Source organism: Myxocyprinus asiaticus, chromosome 29, assembly GCF_019703515.2.
Source record: "Myxocyprinus asiaticus isolate MX2 ecotype Aquarium Trade chromosome 29, UBuf_Myxa_2, whole genome shotgun sequence".
NCBI classification, from domain to species: Eukaryota; Metazoa; Chordata; class Actinopteri; order Cypriniformes; family Catostomidae; genus Myxocyprinus; species Myxocyprinus asiaticus.
In genome coordinates this window covers 3,062,653-3,090,292 of record NC_059372.1, presented here as the reverse complement: position 1 = coordinate 3,090,292, position 27,640 = coordinate 3,062,653, and the positions used below count along the sequence as shown (strand labels likewise).

General features: G+C 40.7%; 1 protein-coding gene and 1 pseudogene across 12 annotated transcripts in view; both read right to left on the bottom strand.

The window, feature by feature from the left end:
• Nucleotides 1-27,640, bottom strand: part of LOC127419864 (zinc finger protein 271-like) — a 263,395-nt gene that overhangs the window by 38,990 nt on the left and 196,765 nt on the right. For 2 of the 12 annotated variants that reach the window (XM_051661635.1, XM_051661636.1), the window contains exon 1: nucleotides 13,974-15,321. The exons of 7 other annotated variants lie outside the window; for them this stretch is intronic. In XM_051661635.1, the coding sequence (XP_051517595.1) occupies nucleotides 13,974-14,153 (180 nt within the window). In that variant the 5' untranslated portion in view covers nucleotides 14,154-15,321. Of the gene's footprint in view, nucleotides 1-13,973; nucleotides 15,322-23,159; nucleotides 23,241-27,640 lie in introns of those variants that run through there. 3 more of the 12 variants (XM_051661643.1, XM_051661646.1, XM_051661647.1) reach the window with 3 other exon arrangements.
• Nucleotides 8,960-12,427, bottom strand: LOC127419878 (zinc finger protein OZF-like; annotated as a pseudogene).

Genomic DNA, 27,640 nt, shown 5'->3' with positions numbered 1-27,640 from the left:
ATTCCACACCACGGAGGGGGAAAATTACTTCCATGCCCAGAGTGGTGTAAGCAGCTCAAAGACCCCATTAGCCAGGGAGCTGTACGCAACCCGTAGTCCACCCCCACGTGTCGAATGGACTCCCTCCCCACCATGAAGGGGAGGAAGTCATCCTCATCGCTATAGCAATCTGAGTGACTATGGCGTTTCGGATGACTCAGATGACCTGTGGTCATACCGAAACCAAGGCATGCACATCTGACAACTCGAGTCCCTCGCAAGGGACATAGAGCACTTTGACCCAAATAATTGAGATTCAAACATTGACAATTATCTCAGAGAAATTGAGCACTGCCTGGTTGATTTGCCTTATGCTTCGTCACGTGAAAAACTCAAGCTCATATGGAAGACCACGGTAAGGAGTGTTCATGTGTTCATAGAAGCGCTATCGACTGGTACTCGAAACTGCTACTCAGCTCTGTGTAAAGCCCTACGTGAGGAGTATTCGCTGTATAACGACGAAGCCTCCGCTACCATAGGTGCTTTCGCCATCACCCAGAAGAGGCACGAGCCTCCGCATGAGTATTACAGACGCCTGAGAATTGCGTACTTCCAAGGAAGTAACAAACCAGGTCTGGAGGAGGAACGAGCTTTCAAGTCTCTTTTCCTTCACAACCTCCACGAGTGCGTGCGATATGACGACACGATGCACTGCAGAACAGGCAACCCCACCATGCAGGAAATCAGAAGGTACGCGCAACTGGCATGGGAGACAGGCATGCGCCCTGCCCGAGGGCATGAAGGCGACACCAGAGTCCTGGGGATTCAAGCCTCAGAATATGCAGACCTAGCACTTGGAAGGCAACGAAATGCCTCGTGTTTGAATGCTAGAACAGGACCCCAGAGGCGCCGATCACCCTGCCAGCAGGGTAGGCAACAGAACCAGGAGGGTGGTGACCAGACACACCCCCAGGGTCATGGCAGGCCAAAACGACAAAACGTTCGCCGGCTGAAAGGAAAGGCGCGATTCGAACGAAAACTCAAACAAGAAGGTGGGTGGGTAGAAAAGGTTTCAAATCCCCTCAGAGAACAAGATTTGAGAAAGGAAATGGAGGATATAAGGAGATGCTTGACTGAGTTAGTAACGAAGCTTGACGTGCTCCGTCGTTCACTAGGTCTGCCGAACTCCTCAAAGGAACACGCCGCTGAAACCCCGTCAGTATGACTAGACGATGTACCCCCTCCCGTTAACACCAAAGTTTACTTTGTAGGTTGGGGAAAGGGGAACAGGGTCCAAGTTGCTCCCCAAAATAGTCACTCCTAACATGCCACACCCTCCTTTTCTGACCTTCTTGGGCGATCTGTTCCATAAGGGCAATGCCTGACACATGGGTACATCAGCTCCCACGCACTACTCGACACTGGTTCCAAAATAAATCTAATGGGTCCCAACACATTCGCAGAGGTGGCTAGAGCAAAGCTCTCCCTTGGCAAACTGTTACAGACAGAACTGCAGCGTAAGCATCACAAGCTACACGCAAGATAAGTCGTCTATCACAAAGCGGGTGTGGATCACCATTACCTTTCAAGGGATGACGCTAGTACACCCTGTTTACATATGTCCCATTAATATTGAACCACTGTTAATTGGCCAGGACCTACTGAACCGACAGGCTCCGCTCATTGACTGCCGTCGTGGACACGTGGCTCAGGTTGACATACCGAGACCACTTGGTCCAGAAAACTGTTTGCCAGCTTCAGATGGACAAGATGCCATCATCCAAAAAGCAGAGATGATGACTCCAACAAGAACAATTACAGGGCCTGGGTAAAACCCTTTAGGGTACTACAGTCACTGTAAATTTGCACTCCGCTCTTATCAATAACACTTTGCACGCTTAGGGACTTTTTCAGAGAAGACAACTTGTGTGCGTATTGTTAGAGATCTAATGCAGGACCTCATCAGGAAAATTGGCTCCTCAGTCAAAAGTCTGAGTGGGGGAAGGATTCCAGCTTACCTGGTCTCCCTAGACCTTGTCGAACAAATCCTTAGATCTGCTACTACCTCCATTGTGCAACCTTCACAGATACACCTGGCATATAGTCTTGGCAGTGCAATTCCAATCCATGTAAATCCTCAGAACCTCGAAATAGGATTTATCCTCAATCTACCATCAAAGGCAGAATATATACAGACTAAAGTCCGTATTTAATGTTGGTTTTCAGAGAGGTAATGCACACATTCACCTCAAAACACCACCAACACTCGCCTACCATGATGAGGACCCCTCGCTCTACCTTATCCCTAACCTAAACATGTGTACCAAGACAAAGGACATTCATTGGGTTTGTCCAAACGCAACCCCTTTGTTAGAGAGGTGACTGACTACCTCAGCGGCCTAAGAGCCGAATTCCCTGAACAAGTGTCAAGGTAGCATGTCCATCAAAGATGAAGGAACAGAGACAAGGGTAGAGTGAGCAAGCAATCGCTGGCTCGTTAACACACCAGCCACCAAAGTCCCAATGTCATACAACTGCCATGATACAGCCATTAAACTAACAGTACCAAACCAAACAGTGTTCTTAACAGTTCCCCAAGGAGCCACCGTGCACATTGACGATATTGTCCTCCATCATCTCAACTTCGACAAACATGATGCAGAAATTGAGATCATGGACGCATTTAGAGGTCACAACCTCACCATTGATGACACCCTTCAACAGCAGCTTCAGGCTGAAGGGATGAAATTAGTGAAGTTCAGTCTCAAACCGACTGGCTTGACCACTATATTTCCTAGTCACATAAGCAGATCGTCATCTTACCAAGAACACCCTATCAGTTTTGTTGCCCTCTGGCTCCTCCTTAGTGGTTAGATCATCGCAATTATTGCACACGCCATGTACAGGTACATTCAACACCTACAGGCCAGACTGGACTCCCTCCTTCTCGTACAGCTGCATTTTACACACCAGTCTGAGCCCATCCTACAGGTTAACCCCAATCATTTCCAAGGATAAGCCTTTTAACCTTTAACCCTTCTTTCCTCTAACATTTTGGTCCTAGTAACCAATGTCAGGTTCTACTTTGATTTTGTGTTATTACCAAAGAACAACAAAGGATTGTGTTACGGTTAATGCTGTGCCTTCCAACAACTTGAAATGTTTCTGTGTGATGAATGTATTTTAGATTTAGCTAGAAGTTCTATGCCCAGATGTGCCTCAATCTCTGTCCAGACGATAAAGCCTCTGTGAACTGTAATGAACTTTATGGACAGTGCAACCATTTTCTTTCCTATCAGGAATACATGGATGGAGTAACCCACAGGTTACTGTGCACCGACAAGAACTGTTCGGCCCTTCAGTTGCTCTAAAAATGCTGGACCACAACCAACTCTTGAGACCAAAGGGGGGAATGTTGGGCCTCATGTATTCAGATAGAAGACAAAGGCAGGCTTAACAGCCGTAAAACCTGACTGAGGCCCACAGTCATAAATCTTACTGATAACAACCGTGCCAAAATCAAACAAAGGGAGTCCAAAACAGACTACAAATCCCATGAAGCCTTGCTCACTAAAGGATTGAACTCTCAACTTCTATTGGATGAGGCACACAACAGAACGCCCCTCAACCATGACATCATCAGGAGTAGAAATACCTCTGAAATGCTTCCGGGATTTGTTTCCAGCAACTTTGCTTGCCGTGCGTAGACGCATCTTATCGCTGCTCTCAGGTGTAGCCTAGTGGCACAAGGAAGTAATGTCCAACTTGAAACTGTGGCCATACAATCTCCATCTCTCTGGACGAGTTGAGATTACTCTGTGTTCCACCGAACACTCTAACAGATCCGAAGGAGACCGCTGAGCAATCCGCATCTTCATCCGTTTGCCTGCAGAAGTGAAGAGAAAAGATTTCTCTTCCATCTTCAATAAGTCGACGTCGCTGATTTCTCCGCCAGCCCGCCGAGAATCAGCAGCCGTGCTGCCCGCCGACAGAGCGAGGAAACGGCCTCCCGTCATCACCCGAGCCTCGAGGAACAGAATCGGAGTTAAAGGACGGATGAACACACATTCTAGCTGCATCCTCATGCGATTCAAGTAAGAGGTTTACGTCTGGGCAGAGACAGAATATTATAGTGTGTTATTCTTGTGTATCAAGGTTATTGCTTGTACAGTTTACGGACCGCTGAGTCCGCTCATTGCGGCTAATACTGAAGGTATTACTGTAATGTACTATTGTCACAAATGAGATCTGCTGTGTTGTAGTCCAACCACATTGGACTGTTGTGTATTTCCGCCATCGCGGGTGAGACCGACACTGAGTTTATCCATTAAAGAATCAAAGACCGCGGGACGGTTTACGAGCCGTCCACCGCGTCTCTGAGTGATAAACTAACAGCTGCTTTCTCTCCCACAATCACGAAACCAGCTTTGGGGCCATCACTTTATTCTCTCTCTCTCGTACTAACCACACACACACACGCGACCCCTCACAAACATTCTCGCACACATTTTTGGCTAGTAGATAACTTCGTGATAAAGCTCAGCTTTGTGCCTAAGTTATCGTACAAGCGGAGACACGCGGTAAGCTGGTAGACGCCATTGACCGGTTTCTCTCCACCCACATTCGTGGCCATATTCTCTGGCCGGAAATCTCGCGTGACATACACTCCACGAGAGTCACATCCGCCATTTTGTGCGCGTCCCTCCTCACATACACACACACACACACACACCTTCTTCATGTGTTATAGGATTATTTTGGTTTACATATCTAATCATATCACTGTTTAGTTTGTAGTTGTAAGTCAGAAGTTTATTGACTGCATTGTATTAATTATTAATTGATATTACTGCATAAATAAACTTTGTTACATTTCAAAGAGAAGTGTTTTCATTTGTTTTGCATACACCCGTGTCAAATGCTGACGGGATGTCAGTGCTCAGATTCAAGCCTTCATTGTTTTTTTGTTTTTTTTTTCGAAAATCAATGTCGATTTTCCTAAGAGAACAATCTAATATTGAGACTGTTATACTAGCTGGTCATTAGTCCCTGATTCCAGGGTGGTGCCCCGGCGATATTAATCCTTATTAATATTCTATTGATTTTTGATAATTGATAATTATCTATGATGATTGTTGAATTTGAAGGATCAATAAGCTATCGTTAACTTTAATCAATGTTTCACCGATGTTAACAATTAGCGATTATCTTTGATAATTGTTGATTTAAAGGATTAAAAAAAGCTAACATTCATTCAAATCAATGTTCTATTGCTTTTAATAATTATCTTTGATAATTATTAATTATTGCTAATAACAAAACCCGCTCCTAAACGTAGCGCACTACATTTACTGGTGCCCCATATGAGGTTTTAATGAGTTAGATTCTGTTATTTAATTTAAATATTAATTAATAACTAAAGAAATAATTATTATTTCTGATAGTAACACTGATCTAAATAACCAGTAAAGCCCTACAATATCCTGACTATACATTGTGATCAGTTGAATGTCACTTAAGTGAATAAAAGTACCAATATCTTTCCATAAGAGCACAATCTATACATTTTTCCAAACTTTTGGCTGCCAGTGTATACAGGTGCTGGTCATATAATTAGAATATCATCAAAAAGTTGATTTATTTCACTAATTCCATTCAAAAAGTGAAACTTGTATATTATATTCATTCATTACACACAGACTGATATATTTCAAATGTTTATTTCTTTTAATTTTGATGATTATAACTGACAACTAAGGAAAATCCCAAATTCAGTATCTCAGAAAATTAGAATATTGTGAAAAGGTTCAATATTGAAGACACCTGGTGCCACACCCTAATCAGCTAATTAACTCAAAACACCTGCAAAGGCCTTCAAAATGGTCTCTCAGTCTAGTTCTGTACGCTACACAATCATGGGGAAGACTGCTGACTTGACAGTTGTCCAAAAGACGACCATTGACACGTTGCACAAGGAGGGCAAGACACAAAAGGTCATTGCAAAAGAGGCTGGCTGTTCACAGAGCTCTGTGTCCAAGCACATTAATAGAGAGGCGAGGGGAAGGAAAAGATGTGGTAGAAAAAAGTGTACAAGCAATAGGGATAACCGCACCCTGGAGAGGATTGTGAAACAAAACCCATTCAAAAATGTGGGGGAGATTCACAAAGAGTGGACTGCAGCTGGAGTCAGTGCTTCAAGAACCACTACGCACAGACGTATGCAAGACATGGGTTTCAGCTGTCGCATTCCTTGTGTCAAGCCACTCTTGAACAACAGACAGCGTCTGAAGCGTCTCGCCTGGGCTAAAGACAAAAAAGACTGGACTGCTGCTGAGTGGTCCAAAGTTATGTTCTCTGATGAAAGTAAATTTTGCATTTCCTTTGGAAATCAGGGTCCCAGAGTCTGGAGGAAGAGAGGAGAGGCACACAATCCACGTTGCTTGAGGTCCAGTGTAAAGTTTCCACAGTCAGTGATGGTTTGGGGTGCCATGTCATCTGCTGGTGTTGGTCCACTGTGTTTTCTGAGGTCCAAGGTCAATGCAGCCGTATACCAGGAAGTTTTAGAGCACTTCATGCTTCCTGCTGCTGACCAACTTTATGGAGATGCAGATTTCATTTTCCAACAGGACTTGGCACCAGCACACAGTGCCAAAGCAACCAGTATCTGGTTTAAGGACCATGGTATCCCTGTTCTTAATTGGCCAGCAAACTCGCCTGACCTTAACCCCATAGAAAATCTATGGGGTATTGTGAAGAGGAAGATGCGATATGCCAGACCCAACAATGCAGAAGAGCTGAAGGCCACTATCAGAGCAACCTGGGCTCTCATAACACCTGAGCAGTACCACAGACTGATCGACTCCATGCCACGCCGCATTGCTGCAGTAATTCAGGCAAAAGGAGCCCCAACTAAGTATTGAGTGCTGTACATGCACATACTTTTCAGTTGGCCAAGATTTCAAAAAATCCTTTCTTTGTATTGGTCTTAAGTAATATTCTAATTTTCTGAGATACTGAATTTGGGATTTTCCTTAGTTGTCAGTTATAATCATCAAAATTAAAAGAAATAAACATTTGAAATATATCAGTCTGTGTGTAATGAATGAATATAATATACAAGTTTCACTTTTTGAATGGAATTAGTGAAATCAACTTTTTGATGATATTCTAATTATATGACCAGCACCTGTATATGCACTCACTGAGCACTTTATTAAGAACACTATCGTCCTAATAAAGTGCCAGCATGGTCTTCTGCTGTTGTAGCCCATCTGCCTCAACATTCAACGTGTGGTGCATTTTGTGATGCTATTCTGCTCACTACAATTGTACAGAGTGGTTACCTGAGTTACTGTAGCCTTTCTGTCAGCTCAAACCAGTCCGGCCATTTTCCATTGACCTCTCTCATCAACAAGGCATTTCAGTCCACAGAACTGCCACTCACTGGATGTTTTTTGTTTTTGGCACCATTCTGAGTAAACTCTAGAGACTGTTGTACGTGAAAATCTCAAGATATCAACAGTTACTGAAACACTCAAACCAGCCCGTGTGGCACCAACAATCATCCCACGATCACTAAGATCAAATTTTTTCCATATTCTGATAGTTGATATGAAGCTCCTGACCATTATTTGCATAATTTTGTGCATTGCACTGTTGCCAAACGATAGGCTGATTAGATAATCGCATGAATAAGTGTACAGTGCTCTTTGAGTGTATATACAATCAAAAATGTTATAGCCTATTTTTAAAGCTGTATACATAAACTTTGTGCTCTCTAGTGACATCTGTGCTTGAAACCTAAAATTGCAAGCAACTTGCGGATGAACACTTTACGTGTGTTGTGTTTTGGGCTGTGTTACACGTTACGTGTTTTCCTGCGTGGACGAATCTCATTACCTGGACATCAACACTAGTTGAAAAGTTTATTATTTTTATATACTACTGTACAGACTCAGACGATAATGCAAGTAAACAGTCATACTACAATAGTACATCTACGCACTGCACACAATAAAACTGAAAACTAACCAAAAATGAGGATTCAATAATGAAGGGGATGAAATTTACTTTATTAAACATTCAAATAACATGCAGAAATGTGCAAAATAATACTTTCATGGTAACACACTAAACAAATTAATACGTACATTGCTGTGCTATAAAATTGGTACATTATAAACAACTTGAGATGTTATACATTTCATGGGGAACTACCATGTAGAAACTTCACATTTAGTGACTTTTTAACAGACTATCTGCTAAAAGGACAAAGGAAAGTGATAACTTGAGCATTTATGTGACTGAGGTAAAATAAATGAGAAAATGGTGGTGTGCACACACACTTAGGGAACCTAAAAACAACAGCAACATTATCAAATTATCAGAAGTCATGAATGTCAGTAAACATGTTACAGGAATTTTCCCTGGAAAACGTAGATACATCAGAAGCAGTAAACACATGAGTAATGTTCAATTCATAAAAGCATGAAAAGCAATATAAACTTCAAAAACCCAACCAGAAAATATATCCAAGCATTTTAGCAAGTAAAAAACTTTGGTGAACTCTGAACTGAGAGGACACGTGACCAATAGATCAAAACATCACACACTGGCCTCTTGGTTCAATACAAAGAAGACTCAAACAACTGACACAACTGATTCAGTGGTGTATTCATTCAGCCAGTGAAACCAGTAACTGCTCCCACACTCGAATCCTATTTGCTTGCACTATAGTCAGTCTTTACAGACACGAAAAATCACCAAACCATTCTCGCGCATCAAAATAGAGCTCACTGGCTTTAAAAGGGAGTGAAGTCAATGAACATGAAGTCTAAGTCAGTGTATGGAGGTGAACGAGAACGATTAGTTCACTTAAAAGATTGGTTTAAAAAGACTGATTCGTTCACAAATGAAACATCACTAATTTTCTTAGAGGATGATATTCATTTTCTACTCATCTTTGGGTTCCTCTTTCCAACTATTTACTAAATCTTGTTGGACCTGAAGATGATTTTTGCTCAGTGGGTCTACTTGGGCAATTCTTTTTTTCATTTCTATGTAGATTACTTGCTGCCCTGAAACTTTTCCTACATGAAGAGCAGTTGTATGATTTCTCTCCAGTATGAATTCTCTCGTGTGTTTTCAGGTTTTGTGACTGAGTGAAACTCTTTCCACAGTGTGAGCACTTGTAAGGTTTTTGTCAAGTATGAATTATCTTGTGTGTTTTCAGGTTTTGTGACTGAGTGAAACTCTTTTCACAGTGTGAGCACTTGTAAGGTTTTTCTCCAGTATGAATTCTCTCGTGTGTTTTCAGGTTTTGTGACTGAGTGAAACTCTTTCCACAGTGTGAGCACTTGTAAGGTTTCTCTCCGGTATGAATTCTCTCGTGTTTTTTCAGGTGATGTTTCAGATTGAAACTCTTTTCACAGTGTGAGCACTTGTAAGGTTTTTCTTCAGTATGAATTCTCTCATGTGTTTTCAGGTTATGTGACATACTGAAACTCTTTTCACAGTGTGAGCACTTGTAAGGTTTTTCTCCAGTATGAATTCTCTTGTGTGTTTTCAGGTTTTGTGACCGAGTGAATCTCTTTTCACAGTGTGAGCACTTGTAAGGTTTTTCTCCAGCATGAATTCTCTTGTGTGTTTTCAGGTTTTGTGACTGAGTGAAACACTTTTCACAGTGTGAGCACTTGTAAGGTTTTTCTCCAGTATGAATTCTCTCGTGTTTTTTTAGGTGATGTTTCAGATTGAAACTCTTTTCACAGTGTGAGCACTTGTAAGGTTTTTCTCCAGTATGAATTCTCTCGTGCGTTTTCAGGTTATGCGAGTGAGTGAAACTCTTTCCACAGTGTGAGCACTTGTAAGGTTTTTCTCCAGCATGAATTCTTTGGTGCTGTATCATGCTGCCGGCTGTAATAAAGGCCTTCCCACATTCAAAGCACATATGAGCCCCCACACAGGTATGTATTTTCTGGTGCTTTTTCAAATAGGACAGGTGTGCAAAACGGTTTCCACAAAAAGAACACTTGTAAGGCTTCTCATCTGTGTGAGTTTTCAGATGTTTTCTTAGGCTTGAATTCAAAACAAATGTTTTACCACACTTGTCACATTCAAATGGTCTCTCTCCAGAGTGACAGCGGAGATGACCTTTGAGACAAACTGTATATGCAAAACTTTTTCCACACTGATGGCACGTGTAAGGTTTCTCTCCAATATGAACTTTCATGTGTTTATTAAACCGGCTTTTATTTGTGAAAATCTTTCCACACTGTGTGCAGCTGAATGTATTTTTGGCTGCTCTTCTTTTATGCTTTTCTGGTAATAAATTCTTCTTAGTCTTTGAGCAACTCATAGATTTTCCTCCAGTTATAAAATCATGATGTTTCTGACACTGAAGTTTGTCCTCCACTTTATTCAGTTCTTGATGTTTCTCTTTCACTTCCATCAGCTCTACAATAAACACAGCAAATGGACAAAAATCAATTAAAGAGGGAGAAACGTAACATCATCTTGAACCTTAATTCAATGTCAGAACACAACAAACGTCCAGTATTAATTTGTAATGTTTGCTTTGCAAGCCGTTTTTATTTATACCATTTATTCAGCCTAATAACTGCATTTAATGATTATAGTCATCAGGGTTTGAAATGATCACCCGCCCAACCTAAAATCAGCAGTAGTGTGTTTTTCTTCTTTTACACTTACTAGTCACTTTGGCAGGTGACGTTTTCAGGGTTTTTCCTGCATTGAAAATTCTGTGAAAGTTGGGCCACTGCCAAAGCAAATTTTATTGTATTCATCTCACGTTCAGCACTTTAAAGGCACTAAATACGTTGCTCATATCAGATATGCGCATCTGTGAGGGCCAAATGAAGAGTGGTTTTGCGTCAGGAATGCATTTAGCTTAAGTCCCCTTTTTTAAAAGCTAAATCTAAAATGAGTATTTTTAAACACTTTAAAAAAGCTTTAAATACAACAAATAAATCAACTTAAAATACACCCCTGGGGCTAGACAGCCCTGACACTTTAAACAGCACTAAGGGCTGGTCCATCCATTAGGCGACGTAGGCGAGCGCCTAGGGCAGCATCGCTTCAGGGGTGCCGATCTACCTAGCCAATTAGTGTTCAATCTGTGTCAAACAAAATGCACCCTGTGTTCTGATGACGCATTGTGCCCCCCCCCCCTTTATAAATAAAAGTGTACCAAAACACATTACATGAAAGCACTTAAAAGTACCAAAACCAAACCTATACCATGTTCTTTGGAGTAACCTTCCATATAAATAACATAATATAGGCCTATTGTATTATAAAAATACCAAGGTTTTAACAAACTGTACCATAGCACCAGAAATGATGCTTTGGTGTTGTTTTTGCAAAATGAATAAATAAAATAAATAATTTTAAACCGCTTACAACATCATAGTACAATAGATTGTGTACTTGATGGGCCCCAGACTCCCCAGTAATGAGGAAAGCCTATAAATGTGCCTGCTGTGAAATATACTGTACAATGTGAATAGATCTTTAGGGCAGTGTGCCTTTTTTTTTTTTACATCTTAGACCACTTGACTTGGTTTACGTGCACTTTACATTAAAGTTATTCCTATATACAGTGATACCCATTTATAATGCCTACTTAAGAAGCCATAACATGCACTTGCATACTTCTTCCCAACATTGTTATAATTAATGTTTTGCTAGTTTGGGTTTACACACATTAGGATGTATTATGTGTTACATTGTACTTTTTTGTGTAAAAAGTAATACATAGCTCTCTAATAATTTTAGTGGGGGGGGGGGGGTTACTGGAAGCCAAATGGGGTAGGACCGGAACTGACAGCACTGATGAGGTAAAGAGGAGACAATGTGCATACTTTGATGCCTGTGTAATTTGATATGTTGGTAAAGAACCTCTGGCTTTCAATGTGTTACTTAGGTTCATTTATCATGGGCCGCAAACTCTTCATTAGGCATCTATTCTTTTTTAAGTCTATTCTATTCGTTAGGCTATTGTATTGATATTGGAAGTTTCATTCATAATGTTTCCACCGGTATAAAATTTCACACCTGTTTTCCCTTGTACTGAGTAAAACCGGTAACACTGTACACCGTGGCAACCCTAATAATCATCCTTACTAAACTGGAGTAACACTAACTGGTAACTAGAATAGATTAATACTAATTCTATTAGAGTGAATATACTGTACAAGACATCACTTTTATACTGTAAAAGTTGTAGTTAAATGTTTTTAAATATGCTTAGGGTTTTAGTTTAGTTTTTTTTTTTTTATAAGAAATACTAAAGTTTATTTATTTACTATTTATTTACATTTTATCTATATCAATCTAACCACAGAAATAAGGAGCCATCCATGGTCTCACCTATGGACAATGCCGTCCACATGATGTAAAAGAAAACAGGACTCATCGGACCAGGCGACCTTCTTCCACTGCTTCAAGGTCCACTTACGACGCTTGCATGCCCATTGTAGGCGCTTTCAACAGTGGACAGGGGTCATCATGGGCACTCTGACAGGCCTGCAGCTACGCAGCCCCATATGCAGCAGGGTGCGATGCACTGTGTGTTGTGACACATTCCTCCTGTAACCATCATTCAAATTTTCTGTGACTTTTGCCACAGTAGACCTTCTGTTGGTTCAGACTAGATGGGATAGCCTTTGTTGCGCATCGATGGTCCTTGGGTGCCCAACACCCTGTCGCCGGTTTGTCTCTCCTCGGACCACTGTCGGTAGGTACTCACTACTGCTGACCAGGAGCACCCCACAAGCCATTTCAGAGATGCTCTGATCCAGTCGTCTGGCCATAACAATTTAGCCATTGTCAAAGTCACTCAGGTCTTTATTCCTGCCTATTTCTCCTGCATTCAACACGTTGACAATGAGAACTGATTTTTCGCTTACCATCTAATCTACCCAAACCTTGACATGTGGACTTGTTAGGAGATTATCAACGTTATTTTCTTCACCTGTGAGTGGTCATGATGTTTTGGCCCATCATTGTACATATCTGTTAACATCTCAGTAAATGAAGTTTAGTGTTTCATGACCCTTTAAATACAGGTTATGTTCTTTACTATGGTGGGTTGCCACTTGATGTCATTTTAAAATCTGGCCAGTTGAGAACCACTGGCCTAGAAATCCAACTAACAAAGGATGACAAAATAGAATAATAAAGTGTGCTTTATTCATTATTTGCAGCTTTCTTTTTCTTAAGTTGAGGCAAGCGCACATCACTGTTTCTTTTCTTTTTTTCCCCGCTGCTACACTGTAGATCCAAAAACGTGCAGCACCGCTGGTAAAATGACAGTCGATTGACATGAAAATGTAAATCATTAAAGGAAGAAACATACCTGAAGAAGTATAATCACCTTCATCTCCCTGTTGTTCCTCTGCTGTGTTTTCTTCTTTTATCTCCTCCTGTTTCACTTCGATCTTCACTGATGTCTGCAGCATCTGCTGTTCTCCAGCATTACAGACAGAAGACAGAGAGTCTGTGGAGGTTTGATCAGCATCCTTGTCTTCATTACTCTGTTGTTCCTCTACTTTGATTTCTCCTCTCCTCTTCATCAGGTTCCTGCAGTCTAGTAACTTCACTAAACACATCTTCACTGGTGTCTGCAGCATCTGCTGTTCTCCAGCATTACAGACAGAAGTCAGAGACTCTGTGGAGGTTTGATCACCCTGATTCCCATCAGTAGTACAGAGTAAAGTGAGCTGTGAGTCCTGTGTCTCTCTGGATCTCTGTTCAGAGAGTCTGTCCAGCAGTCGCTGTGGTGTGGACTGATCATTGCCGCTCCACACTGAATTCTGACATTCTGTGGCGGTCCCATCAGTCACACACACTGAAGATTGACAGGAAACCTTTTCCAGCTGCTGACAAACACAACACAATCACATCTGTACTGTTCATCATATCACATCATTTGAAAGCTTATAATCTCAACTTTAAGGATGAAATGAATGTTTAACCTGTAACCTGTCGTCTCTCTCCATCAGCTTTGTCTTCAGTGACGTCACCTCTTTCTTCAGCGGAGAGATTTCTGTGATGAAATCATCAATATCCAGCATGGACAGATCAGTTCTTACTGATTTACTGCAGATCACATCCACCTGCTCTCTCATGATGAACATATGAATACAAGTCATCATTATAATGGACTGACATTCATCAAACTCAAAAAGATTATTATAGGATTATAAACAGCTCTGTTAAATAACTTTGTTTCTGATATGGTAGCCTATAAATATAAATGTGTGCGTGGAGTTTGGTTTCATTTTCCTGACAGCAGGAATATTATCAGATATTATAACAGGCTTTAACATACACTCGCCTTCATTTAACTAATTTACAATCAGCCGAGCACATTTATCAGAAACTAAACATGATATTGTCACATTTCTGCTTGTTTCTCCTGAAACTGAATATTTTTTGAAGCGTCGGTCACAAAACCACGACATAGCGATAATACGATTCTTTTACGATTATTTATCATTAAAAATGAACATGCACATAAAAATACACAAAGCAAAATAAAAATCCCACAAATCAAGTTAAACACATTGAACATGTAGCAAAATTAGTTCTTTCATCTTCTTGTGTTCAATGGGGCTTTTCCGTCTCCTACTGGACTGGAGTGTGGATGCATATGGGAAAACAAAATCTGGGTTTTGTTACATATTGGTGACTTTGGGAGCTGTTTTTTCTAATACTCTTGTGTAGGACTAATGTAAATACAGATTGTTTCAAAAGTTCAATTTTATATTTGAATGTATTAAAGGCATTGTATCAATTGCTAAAATAAGCTTTTTTCATTATATATCAAAAATTGATGTTTGGTTGAAGCCATTAACTACGTTTCCATCCAAGGTTTTTTTTTTTTATTGACAAAAAGTGTAGCGCATCAAAAATGTTACCGATATAGCTAAATCTCTAAAATTACTATATATTTACTTATTAAACACAGCCTTTTGTGATTCACAGAGCCACTGCACGTCTTCAAGTGGCTTTGAATAAAATGCACGAGTCATATGAACTGCTTTAATGGTGTTTTTATGGTTCTTTTATATACTTTTTGGAACTTGACAGTAAAGAACATGACTAACACACAGTATCAGATTTGGATCAGGCTCGTCGGACCGATATCCAATCCATCTAAAAGCTTCAGTATCAGAGCCGATACCGATCCAGGTATCGGATCGGTGCATCCCTACCTTTAAGCAGCTAAGAAAATTCCAGAAAATTATATCAAGCCTTTAGACAATTAGCTTCTGATAGGAGGTGTACTGAATTGGAGGTGTACCTGTGAATATACTTTAAGGCCTACCTTCAAACTCAGTGCCTCTTTGCTTGACATCATGGAAAAAATCCAAAGAAATCAGCCAAGTCTGGTTCATCCTTGGGAGCAATTTCCAAATGACTGAATGTACCACGTTCATCTGTACAAACAATATTACGCAAGTATAAACACAATGGGACCACACAGCCATCATACCGCTCAGGAAGGAGATGCATTCTGTCTTCTAGAGATGAACGTAGTTTGGTGCGAAAAGTGCAAATCAATCCCAGAACAACAGCAAAGGACCTTGTGAAGATGCTGGAGGAAACAGGTAGACAAATATCTATATCCACAGTAAAACGAGTCCTATATTGACATAACCTGAAAGGCTGCTCAGCAAGGAAGAAGCCACTGCTCCAAAACCGCCATAGAAAAAGCCAGACTACAGTTTGCAAGTGCACATGGGGACAAAGATCTTACTTTTTGGAGAAATGTCCTCTGATCTGATGAAACAAAAATTAAACCGTTTGACCATAATGACCATCATTATGTTTGGAGGAAAAAGGGCCAAAGAACACTATCCCAACCGTGAATCATGGGGGTGGCAGCATCATGTTGAGGGGGTGCTTTGCTGCAGGAGGGACTGGTGCACTTCACAAAATAGATGGCATCATGAGGAAGGAAATGTATGTGGATATATTGAAGCAACATCTCAAAACATCAGCCAGGAAGTTGAAGCTCGGTCGCAAATGGACAATGACCCCAAATATAACTCCAAAGTTGGGTGGTAAAAATGGCTTAAGGACAACAAAGTCAAGGCAATGGAGTGGCCATCATAGACCCCTGACCTCAATCCAATAGAAAATTTGTGGGCAGAACTGAAAAAGCATGTGCGAGCAAGGAAGCCTACAAACCTGACTCAGTTACACCAGTTCTGTCTAGAGGAATGGGCCAAAATTCCAGCAACTTATTGTGAGAAGCTTGTGGAAGGCTACCCAAAACATTTGACCCAAGTTAAACAATTTAAAGGCAATGCTACCAAATACTAACAAAGTGTATGTAAACTTCTGACCCACTGGGAATGTGATGAAAGAAATAAAAGCTGAAAGAAATAATTCTCTCTGCTATTATTCTGACATTTCACATTCTTAAAATAGTGATCCTAACTGACCTAAAACAGGGAATGTTTTCTACGATTAAATGTCAGGATTTGTGACATTTAAATTAGTGAGTTTAAAAGTATTTGGCTAAGGTGTATGTAAACTTTTAACTTCAACTGTACATCCTTGTAAGCCAGTTTATTGTACGTGAAGCATTACTTGCACTGTTATGGTTTGGTCTTAACAGCATACCTGCATGGATCCAATAATGCAAACGCATCTGCATCATGACACTTCTAGGAGTGCCAACACAAATATCTCGTATCATGCACCTGTTATCGATAAGTGCAAGGAGAACAAATGAATGGCCACTCTTTGCGATTAATTGCGGTAACCATCCGTTCATTTATTAAAGTTGCCTTTCCTCACCATTCAAAATAATAGAAAGCAGTCATTGAATAAGCCCACAATACAAAAAACACAATTTCTGTGCACAAAGATGTTTTAAATTAAAAATGAATACACAATACTAGGAGAAAAACATCAGTGTGCTTTTTTGGAACACTAACAGCCCAATTCTATAAAATTATTGTTTAGCTTACTTTTGAAAAAATGCTGGCAAAATTTCCTGTATTAAATTAAATAAATTACCAAATTAATAAAGAATTAAATTTAAAAAGATAAATTACCAAATGAAAAAATTATATTGTTAGGCCTATATAATTGTCTTTTCTTTACACAAACTTAAATTAGCCTTACCCAGTTCTGTAGATGAATAAAGTCGGCTGAATGACATTCTCAGAATGTTCTATACTTTTTTCAAGACTATAAACTATCAGAACTATTTGTCCAATGCTGAGTTCACTTTCAGAAAACTAGCTTTTGAACATTTTAAAATGTTTAAATATTTTAAATCTAACCCTCTTTACCTCGTATCGTATTTGCTGAGCTTCTTCAGAAAATGTCAATTGTATTATGATGCTAAATTAATTTTAGATGACAATCAAGTTGGTCATTAAAAGTTACTGGACAAATATGCGGGACATAATGCAGTTGTGATGTCGATGTTTTAGATTAGGTGATTATTTAAAAATAGCCTATTGAATATCAGGAATGTATCATATATGTAAACCCTGATATTACACCACATCAGACTCAAGATGGCGCCGAGTATGGCTGCTGCGTTGCGAGCTCCGACACAACATGCTAGTGTTTTCTTATGTTTTTTGTCTTGGATGTTGTCTGCCTTATTGTCTATGACAGAAACAATTTTGGACATTGGTTCAGCAATTACACACCGTAAACCGGACTTCAAATTTCTCAATGCCGCCCCGCTGTTTACAAACACTGCAGCGGAGTCCTTTGTCTGGGCTGCCTGGCCGCGGAAACGCAGGAGGAAAAGGGGAACAGAGCCGGCGTTCTCAACAGACTAAGACGCCGTGCAAATCGACCCCCGCTACCAAGTATTCTACTGCCAAATGTTCAGTCTCTGGATAACAAGCTCTGCGAGCTGAACGCGCGAATCTCTTTCCAACAAGAGATGAGGGACTGCTGCATTATCTGCCTAACAGAAACTTGGATGTCTGCAGAGATTCCAGATTCAGCCATTGAACCCGCGGGGTTCTCCGTGCACCGAGCGGACAGAGCGAAAGACCTCTCAGGTAAAAGCAGAGGTGGTGGTGTATGTTTTATGATCAACAAATCCTGGTGTGATCAGAGGAACGTACACTATCAAGTCTTTCTGCTCTCCTGATCTGGAATTTCTCACGCTTCTGTGTCGACCATTCTGGCTACCGAGGGAATTCACAGCGGTCATTATCACAGCTGTGTACATCCCCCCTCAAACCGACAGACCGGGCACTCAAGGAACTGTACGGGATTATAAGCAAACAGGAAACCGCGCACCCCAAGGCCGCGTTCATTGTGACAGGGACTTTAACAAAGCCAGCTTCAAATCAGTCGCACCAAAATACCACCAACACATTAGTTTTAACACACGAGGGGACCGGGTTTTGGACCATTGCTACTCTCCCTTCCGGGATGGCTACAAATCCCTCCCCTGCCCACCATTTGGCAAATCGGACCACTCTTCCATTCTGCTTCTGCCCGCTTACAGGCAGACACTGAAACAGGAAGTTCCAGTCCGCCTCGGATGATGACATCGAGCTTTACGCTGATAGCGTAACATGTTTCATCAAAAAGTGCCTCCGCTTTTAATTCCGGGAACGCGGAGGAGCATAAACAAGCCAGTTATGCCCTCCAAAAAACCATCAGAACAGCAAAACGCCAGTACAGGAACAAGATTGAAGGACAGTTTAACACCACCAACTCTAGAAGCATGTGGCAGGGAATTAATATCATCACGGACTTTAAAGGGAATAAAAACTCCTCCATGAACACCGCTGCCTCAGTCCCGGATGAGCCAAATCATTTTTATGCTCGTTTTGAGGGAAATAACACCGCCCTCATGGAGAGAGCTCTCGCGGCCGAAGCTACAGAGGTTAGTTCACTCTCCATCTCTGTAGCGGATGTAACCCGCTCCTTCCGACGAGTGAATATCCGTAAAGCCGCGGGTCCAGACGGCATTCCGGGCCACGTCATCAGAGCGTGCGCAAACCAACTGGCTGGTGTTTTTACGGACATTTTCAACCTTTCCCTCTCCTTGTCTGTTGTCCCCACATGCTTTAAAACGTCCACAATTGTGCCTGTAAGCAATCCAAAATCACTTGCTTAAATGACTGGCATCATGTTGCTCTGACCCCCATCATCAGCAAATGCTTTGAGAGACTAATCAGAGATTACATCTGCTCTGTGCTGCCTCCATCACTGGACCCATTGCAGTTTGCTTACCGCAACAACCGCTCCACTGATGATGCCATTGCATCTATAATACACACTGCTCTCTCCCACCTGGAAAAAAGGAACACTTATGTGAGAATGCTGTTTGTAGACTACAGCTCAGCATTCAACACCATAGTGCCCTCCAAGCTTGATGTGAAACTCCAGGCTCTGGGCTTAAACAGCTCGCTGTGCAGCTGGATTCTGGACTTCCTGTCAAGCAGACGCCAACACTGGAGCCCCACAGGGCTGTGTTCTCAGCCCACTCTTGTATTCTCTGTACACACATGACTGTGTGGCAACACATAGCTCCAATGCCATCATTAAGTTTGCTGATGACACGACGGTGGTAGGTCTGATCACTGACAATGATGAAACAGCCTACAGAGAGGAGGTGCACACTCTGACACACTGGTGTCAGGAGCACAACCTCTCCCTCAACATCAGTAAGACAAAGGAGCTTGTGGTGGACTTCAGAAAAAAAGACAGAGAACACAGTCCCATCACCATCAATGGAGCACCAGTGGAGAGAGTCAGCAGCTTCAAGTTCCTGGGTGTCCACATCACTGAAGAACTCACATAGTCCATCCACACTGAAGCCGTGAAGAAGGCTAATCAGCGCCTCTTCTTTCTAAGACGGCTGAGGAAGTTTGGAATGAACCGCCACATCCTCACAGGGTTCTACACCTGCACTGTAGAGAGCATCCTGACTGGCTGCATCTCCGCCTGGTACGGCAATAGCACCACCCACAACCACAAAGCCCTGCAAATGGTGGTGCGAACTGCCAGACACATCATCGGAGGTGAGCTTCCCTCCTCCAGGACATATATACCAGGCGGTGTGTGAAAAAAGCTCGGAGGATCATCAGAGACTCCAGCCACCCGAGCCATGGGCTGTTCTCACTGCTACCATCAGGCAGGCAGTATCGCAGCATCAGGACCCACACCAGCCGACTCCATGATAGCTTCATCCCCCAAGCAATCAGACTTTTGAACTCTTGATCTCCCACGATCAAATACATCAGCACTGCACTTTATTACTCTTACTCTTATATCTCACACCGGACTGTCATAAATTATATTATTATTATATTATATTCTCTCTTACAACTATCAGCCGACAGCCTGAATGTCAATACAGTACAAAACAACCTACTGTACATTCTATATTTACACTATATATACTTTTTTATTGTATTGTGTGTATTGTATACTGTACAGTGTATGTTATTATTTGTATATTGTGTTGTGTGTAATTATGTGTATATTAGACTTTAATTGTGTTGTGTTAATCTGATGTTTATTGTAAATTGGTATGTCTCTCATCACTTTCACGACTGCTATGTTGCTCGGAACTGCACCCAAGAATTTCACACACTATTGCACTTGTGTATATGGTTGTGTGACAACAAAAGTGATTTGATTTGACATCAATTTTTCTTTAATAGCTGTGCACACATACACATCGAAGGATGGTCCTTATACTAAGACCGAAAGTTTCCCCCACTACTTGGTGCAGGTTGCCAGCTTGAACAGGGCCATGATGATTCCTTTCGGATCGGAACCGGTGGCAACCTGCGATAGGCACAACATCGGGACCAATATTACAGTCCTATCAGAAGGGCAACTGCTCCCTTTTGATTGCAATTCCTCATCATCTGATTGCATTTATTTGTGAAATTAAAATGACAATAAGCTGGCTAACTTCAATGAATTGTCTCAATACTCTCCTCACTTTACCAAAATTTCGGGGGTGAAAATTAGGGACATCTGTGAGGCGAAAGGTACACAATTAGCAATATACACACATTTCTGTATGGAAACGGCTTAAGGGCAGATTTCTTTTGCAATAAACCAAAACTTATGCGACAAAATGTTTTTTAAGCATGACGTCATCACGCAAACCATTTTTAGCGATAAAAGCCATTTAAATAGAAACAGGTAGAAAACGACAAATTTTGTACACAAAAAAAATTACGCATTTTCACTTTGTCAGTAAAAAAAAAAAACGCTCGAGTAGTGGATGGAAACTAGATTATTGACAAACTCTATATTTTAGTTGTAGAGCCGAGGAGGGCGGGGCTGGGCTGGAATGAGACACACCCAGTCCCCAATCAGCCTGATGGGGCGCGCGAGGGATAAAGGCGGCCGGGGACGACAGTTTGAGAGAGAAAGAATGGTTTATAGTTGTGTGTTTTAAGTTGTTTATTAAATTATTATTTATATTATTAAGCCGGTTCTTGCCTCCTCCTTTCCACTGAACCCCCTTACACTGGTGCCGAAACCCGGGAAGGAGGAGGGATTCCCGTCGCAGAGTCCTCGACACTGCCGTCCACCCAGGGGAGCGCCGCTGCCGTCCAACGGGGGACGGAGTAGCCCGACCACCCGGACGCGGTGAACGGCCGCCGTCCGCGAGGCGAGTGGGGACGGGACTCCCCGACCGCCTGGAGCGAGGGAGCCACTGCCGGGGGCGGAGGAGTGCCCTGCCGTCCCCCGGGAACGTGGAGGGGTCGAGAGAAGACCGCCGTCCGCGGGGGGGAGGAGGGAAGCGACTCCCCGACCGCCTGGATTGGTAGGGCCGCTGCCAGGGGCGGAGGAGTGTCCCCACGGGACGCCGGGAACGCGGAGGGGCGTTCTGGCCGCTGGGGGTCGGAGGTCTGACTCCGGTCCGCCTGGGGAGGAGCAGCTGCAGTCCGCCTGAGAGGGTGGAGTAGTGATCGAGGACCACGCGACAGCGCATCAGAGAATCGGTGAGTTTCTTTTTTTCTCTCTCTCTCTCCTCTCTCTGTCGCTCCGTGTTGGCCTTTCCCTCACCATTTTGTTTTGTTGTTTTTCCCCTCCTGTCTCCTCCCAGGTCGAGGAAGGCGGGGATGACCCGCCGGCAGTCGGGGCGTAACTTACATTAGTACATTGGAAATCTGTTTTAAAATGGCATAATTTTAAAATACATTTTTAAATTGTTAAAGCGTTCATGAAATGCTCTTTTTTTAATATAGTTTTATTGTCTTCCGTCAGGTCCACTGATAAAGTTAGTAACGTTTATTTGCATTAAAACATTCTTCACCCTCTCTCTGGCCTGATATTGATCAAGTTTTGTGTTCCCTCACAATAAATTTACCATGATTTTACTACAGTATCCATATTTTAACAATGATATTCAGTGACACCATAGTAATAACACAGGAAAATGAAAACTGTGGTTAATTTTGTGTTATTATGGTTTGACCACAAATACCATAGTTTAACTGTGGTTACTGTAGTAGTTTAATCATGGTATTTGAAGTAAAACCATAGTAATCACAAGATTAACCATGATAAATCTATAGTAAAATAAAAACATACAATAGAAAAATCACGGCTTTACTATAGTAGTTACCATGACAGTGTAATGTTTTTGTTTTTTGGTCTGAAACATGGTTTTACTATAGTAATATTGTAGTAAACATGACTGAGGTGGGCCATGTTTGTTTTAGTTTCTTTGGGACCAAAACCATGTTTTAATATAGATTATCCATGGTTAATCTTGTGATTACTTTGATGTAATTACAAATACAATGGTTAAACTACCACAGTAATCATAGTTAAACTATAGTTATTGTAGTAAATCCACAATAATCACAAAATTATGTTTTTTAAAGCACAGTATTCGTTTTCCTGTAGTATTATAGTTTCACTACGAATATCATGGTTAAAATATGGTTACTGTAGTAAAATCATGGTAAATTTATTGCGAGGGAAAGTAAAACTATTTCAGAAAACAAATTCCCCCTGAAGAGGCTCCGAAGTTTTTTGTTTGTTTCTCCTGAAACTGAATATTTTAAAGAGTCACAAAACCGCCACAAACGACGATAATAATCTTCTGTTACGATCATTAAAACGCCAAAGACAGAAAAACACAAACATAAACTCACAAATGAAGTTAAACACATTCAAACACTTACAGACAAATTCTTCTCTTCTTTTTTTGTTTAATGGCGCTTTTCCGTCTCCTACTGGACTTCTTCTTCTTCCTCTTCTTCTTCTTCTTCTTGTTTTACGGCGGATCACAAACACATAAGTGCAATATCGCCACCTATCACCCTAATGGACCATTGACACTCTACATACAATCTCCTGATTTACCTTACTCCACCAACCTACATACAATCACCCTTAATTCTTATACATGCATAGAGGCTGAGGGGGGGGGGGGGGGGGGGGGGAGGACATTTCTTAACCTACATACTTATATACAATTGTGCAAACCTGTACTTCCCAAATATTGTAACAATAATGGTTATGTTTCTACCTGGATTTAGTACATTTTTAATTGTAAACTGCTCACCCTTATTTACTAGTTCATCCTTCCACTCATCCCTTTCAACAGTATATTTCCTACAGTGCATTATAACATGCTCAACTGTTTCATTAACACCACATACCTCACATAGATTCGTTGGATGTTTGCCTACTAAATGCATTGTACTGTTCAACCTTGTATGCCCCAATCTTAATCTTGTAATTATGTTCTCCTCAAATCTGCTCCCACCTGATACTCTTCCCTTACTCACTACTGACTGTATGAGATACAAATGTCTACCTTTTGTGTCAGTGTCCCAATACTGTTGCCATAATTTCAGAATATACTTTCTGATTATTGACTTTATTTCTGACCTGCTAAAAGGAATCTGGATATCAACTATCTCTCGCTCTATGGACGTTTTTGCTAAAACATCTGCCTCTTCATTACCTCTCAACCCAATATGAGCCAGAACCCACAAAAACTGTACCTTTATACTATTTTGCTTAAGTGAATATAATGCTTGAATAATCTCTATTATCATATCTTGTCTTGTTTCTGACTTCTGCTTATTCAGACTTATTAGAGCTGAACTAGAATCTGAGCATATTATTGCCTTAGATATTTTAACTTCACTAATCCACTTTATTGCCATAATTATTGCAAACATCTCTCCAGTATACACTGATAGGTAATCTGAAATCCTGTTATTCTTATACACTTTAAACTTTGGAATTATGAATGCAGCACCCACATGACCTGTTTTTGATTCTTTCGAAGCATCTGTGTAAATGTGGATATAATCCCCATATCTTGACCCCACATACTCCCTTACATCATATACCTCAGCTTCATATGGACCTTCCTTTTGCCTTCTTTCTAATAAGTTTAGATCAACTTCTGATTGGGGCATAATCCACAGTGGCACTGGAGATAAAGGAATTATTGGAGCATATCTAAATTCTTCCAGTCCCATACCTTTTACTAATTTCCCCACTCTCCATCCAAAACTGTTGCCTCCTACTGGACTGGAGTGTGCACGCGCTCAAGTATCGCTGGCTGCAGCTTGCAGAACGGGGCAGAGCTACACATGGGGCGGGGCTACACATGTCGCTCCGTCCATAATCAACTCTCATTGGCTCGGTCATCTTTTCTAGGTGTACATGATAGGAAATGCGTTTTAAAATAGTTCATCTGGATCATTTTGATTATAGTGCTGTGGCTCATAAGTGATATGAAATTGTGTTGTACCTCACAGTTCTTTGCAAACAGATGTAGTTGGACTCAGACTGAGCATGCAGCATGTTGTTGTTTTAGTCTTGTTGAAAACATGAGCAGAGGGCAAAATTACTAATCCTACTATGGCGAAGATTCAACTCTAATATTAATGCAGTCGTAGTCAGTGTTCAAATTATTTAGCAAGATCATTTTGATTTTAGAGCTATATCTCGTAAGTGATATGACTTTGTGTTGTACCTCACATGTCATTTCAAACAAATTTAGCAGGACTGAGTCACATGAAATGATGAACAAAAGTGTTGATGTGTCTGCTTTCATTCAAATCTATAATTCAAAAAGTTGCAGTTTCACAAAGTCTTCATTATAATGCATGGTTAGAGAAATGAATTAAATTAACAATAAAATATGTTATTTTTTTAATATCACCATAGAGTGAAAATAAAAAAAGTGTATTAGAATTGTTGTAATATAAACATTTTAATATATATGACACACACACAATTGTTATTGCTTTGTTATTAGTTCTGATGCAAATGCATCCACATATGGGTCATGAAAACCAACAGCATCATCTTCAGTAAATTAACTGAAATTACCCTCGAGTACTTTCACAAAATTTCACAATTCTCACAAAAGTTTTAAAGATGTAATGATTCTTAACATAAACGTGTTTTCAAATATCGTAATATTGGGTGAAAGAATACAAAAAGATGTTGTTGAAAACATTCATTCATTCATAAGGCATATGCTTTATTGCAGTTGGCAATTCTCGAAAAAACAGAGAGCAGTTGTGCATGCACTTTTACTCTCCCAGTTTCTGCCATAACAGCTCATCATGATGAGTGATTATTTTACATAATTAATAATAGATTCATTCATTGACCAAGTTTGCTTTATGAACGCCGTCCTTATTTGCTCGATCTATTACGCTGCATTTGAGGAATTTAGTCATTTTAATTTATGCCCTCAACAATAGTAAACAAGAGGCTGATTAATTGATGAACATTTTTATTCCATTCTTGAGATTGTTGTGGTGCTTTCACTCGTAATCTATATTGTTTCATATTAATTTCTTTGAAGGATTGTAAACGATTCTCTCTCCTCGCTCCAAAAATGTGTGCTCCGTTATCTTGTCAGTCTAAAAATTACTTTTTAACTTACATGCACACAGAAACCAACGGCAGGTAATGAATAGTCTGTTACAGCAGAAAATATGTCATATTGCATGAGGCATATATAATCTACTGTTAATACTGTACTGACGGTGCATGAGCACAAAAAAACATGCTTCATACATGCTTCTCAGTTGGCATTTCTTTAAGAACATTTCTCATCAGTTTCAGCCTTTAAATCCTGATTAGTTCCTCACTTTTAACGTAGGATATAATCCATGAAAATTAGGACTGAATATCACATACAAGCACTATAATCAAATTGTTTGGCTCAACTATTACATTTCTCTCAAACAATGATAACACCGGCAACGGTGACAACATCTGCTATCCTGTCTATGAAAGATGAACGAGCCAATAAGAGTAGGTTATGGGTGGAGCGACACATGTAGCTCTGCCCCATACGTAGCCCCGCCTCATTCTGCGGGCTGCAGCCAGGTCCTTCGCACTTTGCTTTAAAAGTTTAACTTCTAATTTTCATATCAGCAATTCAGCACAGTGCTTAAACGACCGAATTTGGCACCCATACTAAAACTAGAGACTTTTGGGACTGGAATATTACAACAAATAAGAGAAATTCTAATCAAAGCTGTCTACTAGCCTCTACAGATCACAGTTGAGTCCTGTAATCTGACAGATGGTGACTCCATTATCCGAAACATTGGTAACAGGGCTACCACTACTTGCTGCCACTACTTTCTTATGTACATAAGGAACTTTGGAACATATTGGTGAATCATAAGACTGTAAATAGGGTTAATATACATGTCGGGAATTTTTTCTGAAAGAAAACTACTTAAGAGGGATTTTAATGAACTCTTTGAAACACTTGGAAGATTGAAAGTTCAGTCGTTCACAGAGGTGGGTAGAGCAGCCAAAAATGGTACTCAAGTAAAAGTAAAAGTACTAACATAAATAATTACCTGAATAAGCGTAAGAAAGTATCCAATTAAAAGAGTACTCAAGTAGTGAGTAACTTGTTACTTTCACAAATTACATAATAGACGTTAACTCCCGTCATCATTCACCATCCTGTTGTTTCAAACCCGTATGACTTACTTTCTTCCATGCAACACAATAAGGAGATTTTAGACAGAATGTTTGCCTGAGTCTCCATTTACTTTCAGTGAATGTGTTTTTTATACTCACTCCATATTTTGAAAGTGAATAGTGACTAAGACTGTCAGTCCCTAACATTCTGTCAAACATCTTTTGTGTTCCACAGAATACAGAACGTCACATGTTTGGAACAACATGAGGGTTGGGAAATTATGACAGAATATTCAATTATGGCTGAGCTATCATTTTAAAGGAATAGTTCACCAAAAAATGAAAATTCTCTCATCATTTATTCACCCTCATGCCATCCCATATGTGTATGACTTCCTTTCTTCTGCAGAACACAAATTATGATTTTTAGAAGAATATCTCAGCTCTGTAGGTCAGCAAATTGCAAGTGAATGGGTGCCAACATTTTGATGCTCCAAAAAGCAAATAAAGGAATCATAAAAGTAATCCATATGACTCCAGTAGTTAAATCCATATGTTCAGAAGTGATATGATAGGTGTGGGTGAGAAACAGAACAATATTTGTCATTTTTTGCTAGACATTCTTCTCCTTGCCCAGCAGATATTAAGAGAAGAATGTGAATCACAAAAAACACAAGAAGAAGAATGTGAAAGTGATCTGTTTGTCATCCACACATTCTCATATCACATCGCTTCTAAAGAT